Source organism: Urocitellus parryii, chromosome 7 (assembly GCF_045843805.1).
Source record: "Urocitellus parryii isolate mUroPar1 chromosome 7, mUroPar1.hap1, whole genome shotgun sequence".
Classification (NCBI taxonomy): domain Eukaryota; kingdom Metazoa; phylum Chordata; class Mammalia; order Rodentia; family Sciuridae; genus Urocitellus; species Urocitellus parryii.
Window position 1 is genome coordinate 161085919 of NC_135537.1, and position 10075 is coordinate 161095993.

Consider the following 10075-nt stretch of genomic DNA (forward strand, 5'->3'; position numbering starts at 1 on the left):
GACAGAAGGAAGGAAACAGATAAGGAACCCTGGGAGACCGAGGAGAAGGGGAGCCTTTTGAGCAACTAGCAGTGTCACAGGTAATGAAGAATTTCTTTCGGGAAGGGAAGTGACCACTGGATTTGTGGGTGAGGCTGTCAGGGTGACTAGGGCAAAAAGCAGTTTTAGGGGGCAGAAGTCAGGCCGCTTGATCGAATGGGGGCAGTGAGGCTGCCAGGAGGAGGGAGGAGGCTGAAGGAGGGCAGTTGGGGTCAGCAAGTGAGTGTCACTCTGTGCTGCTGCCAACAGCCTGAGGAGGAGGGGCAGGAACCTGGAGGCCCACCGAGAGGACTTAAAGGAAAGGAGATGAGTCAGGAATAGAACTTAGAAACCCAAACAGAAATAAGACCAGTGACTTCCAAGTCCCCAAATGCCAGAAGCGGGGGAGAGGCAGCTGGGGCTCTGGGCACCTACTGTCTGGGAAACTCTTTGGAGCCACAGCCGGCTTCCCCCACCCCTCCTGGAGGCTCGGGTGTATACTGGTGGGGGAGGGGAGTCCCAGGATCCTCGATTGGGGAAAGCAAGGGGTCAGACTTTCCCCTTTTCCCAGCTACTCCTGTAAGGGACTGTGGCCCCAGCTCAAGAAGAAGCCATGACCCACACCAAAACCCGGTACTCACTCTATTATTGCCTCCTTCCCCCCAGGTCTAGGCAACGTTCTTTTTTCTGGAACTTAGTTTCTGTAGTGGGTTGAATGATGGAATCCAAAAAGGTATGTCCATGTCTTAACCCCAGAACCTGTGAATACGGCCTCACTTAGAAAGGGGGTCTTAAAAATGTAATTAAGGATGTCTGGACGAGATCAACCCGGATTACTGGGTGGACTGTGAAGCCATTGGCAAGTGGCCTTATAAGAGACAGAGAGGAGGGGTGATGTACAGCTGAGGTAGAGGAATGCCTGGGGTCACCAGAAGCTGAAGAGGCAAGGGAGGTACTTCCCCCTAGAGCCTTCTGGGGAGCCTAGCCCCACAAATACCATAGTTTTGGGCTTCTGACATCCACGAATGTAGGAGGGTACACTTCTGTGCTTTAAACCATCAAGTCTGTGGAAACTTGTTATGGCAACCTGAGGAAACTAATTCAGTTCCCCATTCTGTGAAGTCACTAGGAGTTCTGAGAGTCTCCAAACTGAACTTCATTTGGCAAGAAGGGGAATTCTAGATTCCACCCAAAGATGTTTTTTAACTCACCACTGCCTCCTTCCAGGTCAAGGATAAATCCTTTCATGGGGGTGGGGGCAGCCAAACTTGTCACCTCCTGCCCCTCAGGGTATAAGAAGGGAATCTCCTGTCCAGCACCCCTTTCTCCTTTGCCCAAAGCTAAGCCACTCCATCCCCAGTTACAGGCAGGTCCAAAAGGCCAAAGCTGACCCAGACCATATCACTAAAAGCAAGGAGCTTTTTAAAATCAGGGAGCCTGCCTTTCCCAATTCCTCCCACAAACATCATCCCTTCAGACCCAGTGCCTCCCTTCCTCCTCTCCTCTATTCTTGGGGGTCAAGATGGATACCTCTGAAACACCGAGGAATCGAAGGCACTCTCCCACCCTCCTTCCTCCTTCCAATGACACAGCTGGAGGGGGGAGGGGAGGTCAGCAGGGTTCATAAAGGCCAGATGTTAAAAGAGCAGTGCCCACCACACGCCCACCCACCCCACCCCCACCCTGACCCCCAGGGAAAGAAAAATGAAAGGAGACAGCTTTGAAAACACACAATTTTGTGGTGCAAAACACTTTTTCTCAAGAATCTGCTCTATGCAAACAATAACAACTTTTTACAAAGCATTTTCACAGAAAAGGAGACAAGTCCTTCCCCAGTGTTGTATGTGGGAATTATTCCCCCTTCACCCTGGTTTTGGGGGAAGAGGGAGCGCTATTCACCAGCGCAATATGGGCAGAAGGGTCCCACAACTGCCCCTCACCTCAGCCAGGAATCACCCTGAGACCTGGCCTCCTCTGACCTCACCTGGAAAGGTGGAGGAAAGCGTTCATTCCATCCCTCTACGACTCCAGGGAACCCTCCGGGCTGGGGCGTGGCCCAGGCCTATCTCTCCCCTCCGCCTGGAAAACAGAACCTCTGACCTCAAACCTAATCCCCTGGCCCTGCCCCCTTCGGATCCATCAGATCCCTGACAACTCCCGAAATGCCTGAGGCTAGAAGAGGAAGAAAGTACCTCAGCCCAGGTCCCATCCAAACCCAAACTTTCCCCTTCGAACCCCAGGAGACCCTAGGGGTTAGGCCAAGAGCCCTTTCATTTAGCACTCTGTAAAATACTGCTTGTTTTGTCTCCACCCTTTAGGGGGCTGTTTGGGTGTTCAAAGAACGGAATCAGGCCAGCCCTCTACTTCACCCCTCCTCCCATCCATGAATTTGTGGAGTGGACCTCGAAAGGCAACTTGTTTGGTCTGACTTTATTGATTTCTTCCACCTTCCATTGCTTTCCCTGGGACAGTCCCCTGCCCCTTCCCCAGGCAAACTCCTCAATGGGGCGGGGTCCCTCAGCGCTGCCCCTCTTCCTATGAAGAGCAACTTGGGGAGAAGGCCAATTTACCAAGGTGGGGGGTGCTCTTTTACCATCAGAGCTTATGAATAAAAAGCAAAGAAAAACTGAAGAAACTCCAAAAGTGGACAAAAGGGAAAGGCTGGTGGCTGATATTGAAGATTTCATCGATTAAGGGGTCACTCCAACTTAGGGGGCCCTAGGAAGGAAACAGGAAGGAGGTGATTTGCCCCCCTTTCCCTATCACAGATCTGGTGGTGCTAAGAAGGCTTTCGAAGGCCGGTAGGGAGTGAAGGGTTAAAGGCCTGGGTGATGGGGGTGGGGATGCCCCCGGGGCGCTGCCAATCACCTTCCCACCCCTACCACAGCCCCCACACCCCCAGGCTAGCCCTCCAACGCAGAAACAACCGGTTTGTCCATCACCAAGGTCTCCCCCACCACCCCCCTTTTTTTCCCCAGTCCACAGCCAGCCTCCTTCTCTCCCCCCTAGGGTGTGAAGGTCCTGCCCCAGAGAGCCGAGGTGGAGGAGGGATTGGAATCTGTGTCATTCAGCCTTAAGGGGTCAAGCCTTCTCCCGACTCCAGCCCTCGGTTCCTCTGCAAAGATGAGTTGGAGGGAACCTCACCCCGACCTCTTAGGTGCTTAAAGCTCACTGTCATTTGAGGTCTGTCTGCCCACAGCCCAAGAAACCTAAAGGAAGGGAACAGGCAAATGTGGGAAATGAGGCGGTCTCCTCAAGCCCGAAGTTTGGCAGTAGCCCCAATTTCCCAAACTTGGCAGAACAGATCCCACGCTTAGAGTTCTTCCAGGTTGACCCCCCAGAATTTGAGGCTAGGGGGCTCAGGAACGGCGGGTCCCCCTATCTGCCACCTCCATAAGGGGTGGGCAGGCGGGGGCTTAGCGTCTCCTTGTAGGCGAAGCGAAGATGCAGGCCCTAAGTCTCCGTCCTCCCCCACCACCAGGGCCGGAGGGCAGGGAAAGGCGTCCAGAAGGCTGAAGGTGCTGTTGGTGGGGAGTGTCGGTGCAGGGCGGCGGGGCTGCGCGCTGCGCTGGGGCGGAGGTGGCCGCCGGCGTTTCTTGGCTGCTCCCCGGGCCGACCCTTTCGCTGGCGGCCGCTCGGGACCCCGGCGCAAACTCGGAGTGTCCAGGGCGAAGCCCTTTGCATAACACCAAAGTTTCGACCGGCGGATCAGACGATCGAAATGTTCCTGGCGGAGATCGCCCGGCGGGGCCGGAGCTGCGCTGGCCGTCGAGGGACTAACGGCTGATGCCTCGGGGTCTGCCAGCGGGGGGTTTCCATCCACTGCAGCCTCCTGGCCTTGCAGGGATGGCTCTGGAGCCGCCCCGGGACATGCGGGCACGGTGGACAGGCCCGCAGGTGGCGGCGGAGGCCGGGAGCCAGGATCCTGAGGCGGGCAGGCGACTGGATCAGGCTGGGACTCGAGACCCTGGTCTGGCCCAGGCGGAGCCGAGGCGGAGGTGGTCGAAGATTCCCGAGGACACCGGGGCTCCGGGCAGCGGCCCGGAGGTGAGTCGGAGCGAGCGCCGAAGTGCGGGAAGCTGCCGCCTCCCTCTTCCTCCTCTCCGCCGCCCGGGCACACCGCGACACCGGCATCCTCGCCCGCCCGGTATTTTGGATCGCTGAACTGCCCGGCCTGTGCCCCGAGGTACTTCAGACCATCCGGGGCCCAGCCGCCGGTGCACAGGGAGGCTCGAGGGCCCCGCTGCACCGGGGCCCGTGGCGCCAGCTCCCCAGGCCCCAGGCCCAGAGAGGACGCCCGGGGTTTGGCAAGGGCGCAGAAGGCAAGGGCACGCAAGCACAGCGGAGAGAACTCCTGTGTCCCCCGACGCGGCTTCCGGGGTGTAGGGGAGCAGGGCGACCCTCGCGGGGACGCCGGCACTGCCAGGCGGGGAGGGGGACACAGAGTCTCCATGGAGCAGCCTGAGGGGGTGCCCACTGAGGGGGCCCTGGACCCAGTGGCGGGATGCCCTGGCTGCCCGAAGAGCCCACGGGCGAGGGGAACATCGCCCCCCCTCGACGGGGAGGTCTGTGCTCACGGGAGCCCCGAGCCCGCTACCCCGGCCCGCGGCGCTCTGGCTCCCTCCTCGATCTCGTCACGCGGCCCTCCCGGCGGCCGGACTCCTGGGTCCCTGCGAGTCCCGGCGCGGTCAGCCGCCCTTCTTGCCGCAGCGTTCTCTGCGCAGCCTGGGCGAGAGCCCTCCCAAGTCGCCCGAAGCGCTGAGGCGGGGAAAACAAAGCGGCCGGCGGTCGCCGGAGGCGGGAAGGACCCCGGCCCGGCACCCGGTGCCCGGGCCCAGGCGGCGGGGAGGGCGCCTTCCGCCCGCTCGGCTTCTTTCTTCCCCGCTGGCTCCCGGAGACCGCGTTATAGAGAACTGCCCCCTCGCTGCCCCAATACCAGCGCCGGGGCCGCGAGCCCGCCGCTGATTGGGTAGCACTGTCCGTGACGTTAGCCTCGACCCCACCCCTCCGGCGGCACCGCCCCCGTCCCCATTCCGCACACAGACACACACACGTGGACCCGGCGCGGCGGCGGCAGGGAGGGAAAGAGCGAGCGTGCGCGGGTGGGATCGCGAGGGGCCAGATGCGCTGCTGCACGTGGCCCAGTGGAGTCCTGGCATTTAGTCATAGCAAAGCAACTCGGTTTTTTCCCTTAGCAGTCATACTTTTCGCATCTGCAAAATGGGAACGTTCATATCTGCCTTCTTGGGACTGATGGAGAGCTATGTGAATCAACAGATATGAAACTCACATACAATGTTAAGGGAAGAGATAAATGAGGCGATGGTGGTTTATAAACTGAGCAGCAAGAATTCCTATAGACAGAGAATTTCCAGCCGCAAGGACAGTGCCTGGCACACAGTGGACTCAAAAAGTGTTCGTTGAGGCCAGACGTCGTAGTGCACGTCTGTAATCGCAGCTACTGGGGAGGCTGAGTGAGGCAAGAGGATCCCAAGTTCGAGGCCAATCTTGGTAAATTGGCGAGACTGTCTCAAAACATTAAAATAGCAGTGGGTGTAGCTCAGTGTAAAGCAACACTGAGTTCAGTCACAATACTGGAAAAAATGTTTATAGAATGAATTCAATATGCACAAGCAAGATGCATAAAGGAAAAAATTAATTTGTGGGGTGTTATTACACTCGTGGAAGATGATAAATAGGTTTTCTCAGTACCAGTTTCCATTTCTCTAATGCAGTATCTGAAGTGTACCCCACCTCTTAACAGAATTACAAAGGGCTTGCTCTGTAGCCACCCCTAAAGTCATATTCTGAGTACTGAACTGCCAAAATGAATTGAAGAGGTGGCTGAAGGGACACACAGACCCTCACTCTCAGCTCCCTCAAAGAGTGTAAAACAAGGAAAAAGTGAATTCCCACTAAATACTTTGATCATTCAGCACACAAACCTCAGCACATTCCATCCTTTTACCCTTTAGTGTCTGCACAGCTTACTATTATAGGAAAGTCTGTGAATGTGTTTGTTCCTCGGTGTGTCTCTCCCATTAGTCTGGAACTGAGCTGATGCCCTGGCTGCCCAGAAGAGCCCACATGTGAGGGAAACACTTTGTCTTGATCACTCTATATCCCCACTGCCTAGATCTGTGCGCAGATGTAAGAGGAACTCAATGAATATTCGTGAATGAATAAATGAGTGAATGGAATCTCTCTCTCTTGATAAAAATCAGGTTGTTTGCATATGGCTGTTCCCATCTGCAGAAAAGAGAAATTGGTGTGTGATGGGTTGGAGGAAGAGGGTGGGAGGATGCTGGGGGAAGTGGGGACTTAAGGAGAAATATCTCATTCTGGAGCCAGGACAAGGAAGAGTTTCTGTCAAATGATGCAGAGTGCATCCTGGCCTTCCCAGCAGTGACCATGGGGGCATAGTTCTCCTACATGACATCAAATAACATCTGAGAAGAAAGGGATAAGCTGGGTCTAATTCCCTCACTTCCCTTTGTCAGGATCTAGAGGTGAAAGGGAGGCCAGGGTTAGAGGGACCAGGCGGTGTGGCGTTTTATTGCTCAAAACAGTCATCCCCTAAGTCCTCTGTAGAAGACATCTCCAGGGCAGCTGTCATGAGGGAAATCCATGGGTCCTGCCAGGTTACTTGGCTAATTTGATCTTGTCTCCAGGATTCCTGACTACCTCAAGAACCATGAGCCAAACACACACACACACACACACACACACACACACACACACACACACACACCACTACTTGAGGAAAGTTCTGGAAGGAAAAATGATGATATTCACAGCATGGGGGGGGGAAGCAGAGCAGAGACAGACAGCAGTGCCAGATTTCTTTTGCTTGTGGGGCAAAAGGCACCTGCTTTGATCCAGTTCTTCTCTATTCTCTGGCTGAGATGCCAGAAGAGGCTTGGGCCCATATAGGCCCCTGGACTCCAGAGTCCCCCTGTCCCCAGGAGTCTTTCATATTTGCATTCCCGCACCTAGCACAATGTTGACACAGGCAAGAACACCCAAGAAAATCTTCTGTATGAATAAATAGTGACTATTACATAACAGTGAAGATCTTCCTTCTCCCACTCCAAAAGCTGCCAGCTCCCCAAATCTGAAGTTAGCAGCTTTGTCTTTTAACAAGGGACCAGTGCTATTGAGAGTCCTTCCATAGAGGATGAATCCCCTCCGCTTCTACTTTCCCTTCGTCCCCTTCCCTTAACCAGGCACTCCAGCATAGGGTCCGAGATTACTGAGGCAGGAGTCAGAGTGAGTTTCTCTAGCTGCAATGGCCTGGGGTCATCAAGCCACCTTTTGCAGAAGCCTTGAATTGGGGACCAGCTGTGTACTACTGGGTAGATCATGTAGACACTCTGAATTGCAGCATCCCTCCCAGTGAAAGGGACAACTGCGGCTTCCTCACAATGTTTAGGAGGGCTGAAACACAAAGTGAGTGGTCACCATTACCCAGGCGGGCCAGCTCACCCAATGCAATTCCCACTGCCTACAGTAGAGGACACTCGACCCCGTTCTCAGCCTATGAGATGAGGAGGGCCACCACCTTCTCACACTCACCAAAAAAAAAAAAAAAAGACAGACACAGCTTTTTGCTGGGTCCCCTATGAAACCTCCAGAATAGGGGCAGAAAGGGACCCTGGGAACCTGGATGCCAGCCCTTCCCCTTCTTTGGTCCATCTAGGCAATAATGACGGTGTTCAAGGATTTGGAAGCAGAGGACCTGCCTAGCTGCACTTTTCCCATAGAAGGCACCTCAGAAACCGCTGCAGACGTCAGTTCTATAATAATAATATTTGCCACACTTTCTGCATGCCAGTCTCTGTTCTAAAACCTCTGATATTTAACCCCCATACCAATCCTATAAGATGCTATTTTTTAAATGGACATACCATACTTAACCCCCTGTCCAATTCAGCAATTTTAAGTAGATTTAGACTTATGCAACCATCTTAATAACTCACCTTTAGAACTTTTCTTATGAGATTCCTCATCCCCATTTGCAGTCAACTTGTGTTCCCAATCCCACCCCCTGAGACTAATCTACTTTCTGTCTGTATAGAAATCCCTTTTCTGCACATTTCATATAAATGAAATAATGTAATATGTAGTCTTTTGCACTTCTTTCACACAAGCTAACTTTTTTGAGGTTTATTTGTGTTCTAATATGGATTAATAGTTTGTTTCTTTTTATTGCTCAATAATATCATATTATATGGATATACCACATTTTGTTTATTCAGTCACATTTGAATTGTATTCACTTTTTGGTTATTATGAATAATGTTATTATGAGCATTTTTGGGGGTGGGTAGTGGGGATTGAATTCAGGGACACTTGACCACTGAGCCACATCCCCAGCCCTGTTTTGTATTTTTTTTTTTTTTTTTTTTTTTTTTTTTTTTTAGTTCTCGGCGGACACAACATCTTTGTTGGTATGTGGTGCTGAGGATCGAACCCAGGCCGCTCGAATGCCAGACGAGCGCACTACCACTTGAGCCACATCCCCAGCCCCCTGTTTCATATTTTATTTAGAGACAGGGTCTCACTGAGTTGCTTAGCACTTCCAGTTGCTGAGGCTGGCTTTGAACTTGTGATCCTCCTGTCTCAGCCTATTGAGCTGCTAGGATTACAGGTGTGCGCCACTGTGCCTGGCTGCTATTATGAATTTTGACATAACATTCTTTGTGTGGGGCTGGGAGTGTAGCTCAGTGGTCAAGTAGTTGCCTAGCATTTCTGAAGTCTGGCGTTAAATCCCCAGTACCACAAAAATGCTCGAAAACACCAAGTCTTTGCAGGGACATAGGGGATATTTTTAAGTGCTCGTTTTTATTTTCAGCACTGGGGATTGAACCCAGGGGCATTTTACCACTGAGCTACATCCCCATCCCTTTTTATTTTTATTTTATTTTTTAAACTATTTTTAAAGATGTTGATGGACTTTTATTTTATTCATTTACTTATATGCTGTGCTGAGAATTTAACCCAGTGCCTTGCTCATGCTAGGCAAGCACTTTACCACTGAGCCAAAACTACAGCCCCCCTTTTTATTTTATTTTTGGTACTGGGAATTGAACCCAGGGGTGCTTAACCACCCTAGCCCTTTTTAATATTTTATTTCGAGACAGGATTTCACTGAGTTGCTTAGAACCTCACTAAATTGCTGAGGCTATCTTTGAACTCACTATCCTCCTGCCTCAGCCTCCCAAACCATTGGGATTATAGGCACGCACCCCCCCCCCACTCCCGGCTTTCTGGGTTCTAAATAAGGACACTAAGGGAGAGAAGTGACCTGCCTGAGTCATGCTGCTACCAAGTGGAAGAGCCAGTACTCAAACCAGGACAGTTAGGTGCTAAGTCCACGCTGGTAGCCACAAGTTACCCTGCAAGGAGGAATCTAAGAAAGAAGACATTTCTTGACCCCATCACACCCTGGCCACCACCTTGTTACCTCTTCTTGCTTCCAGAATTCCCTATCAGACTCTGCTCAGGCCCAGCAGGGCTGCTTTGCCCCCTAGCACAAGCCCACACACTGCTTTCTTCCCCTGGGAAACTGGCCCCATGGTTAATAGCTTAAGTTCGGGACTCTGGGTTGTTCACATTCCAGACTCATCACTTTACCAGCTGTGTGATTTCAGAGCAAGTTACTTAACCTCTGGAAGTTTTAGTTTCCTCATCTGTAAAACAGAAATAGCATCTTCCTTCACGCAATTAAAATGTGTTTTATTATGGAAAATTTCAAACCCACACAAAACCAAACAATAGAGCATAATAAACCACCACGTGCCCAACACCCAGCTTCAATTCTTACCAATTCATGGCCAATGTTTTTTCATTCCTACCCCAACCAGCTCCTCCCCTGTCCCATTGTAAAAAAAAAAAAAAAAAAAATTAATTAAAAATCAAACTTCAGGCTGGGGGTATAGCTTAGGGATAGAGCACATGCTTATTTGTAGGAGTCCTTTGGGTTTGATTCCTGACAGCACATTTTCATTACTTCTTAAAGGCATAGACAGAGGTTTGTTTAGGAAAGTAGATATAC

General features: G+C 52.1%; 1 protein-coding gene across 1 annotated transcript; it reads right to left on the reverse strand.

The window, feature by feature from the left end:
• Window positions 1–3303: 3303 nt before the first annotated feature.
• Epop (elongin BC and polycomb repressive complex 2 associated protein) lies at window positions 3304–4471 on the reverse strand. Its single transcript, XM_077801418.1, has one exon. The coding sequence runs from the start codon at window positions 4469–4471 to the stop codon at window positions 3332–3334; it is 1140 nt and encodes a 379-aa protein (XP_077657544.1). The 3' UTR covers window positions 3304–3331.
• Between the last annotated feature and the right edge of the window lie 5604 nt (window positions 4472–10075).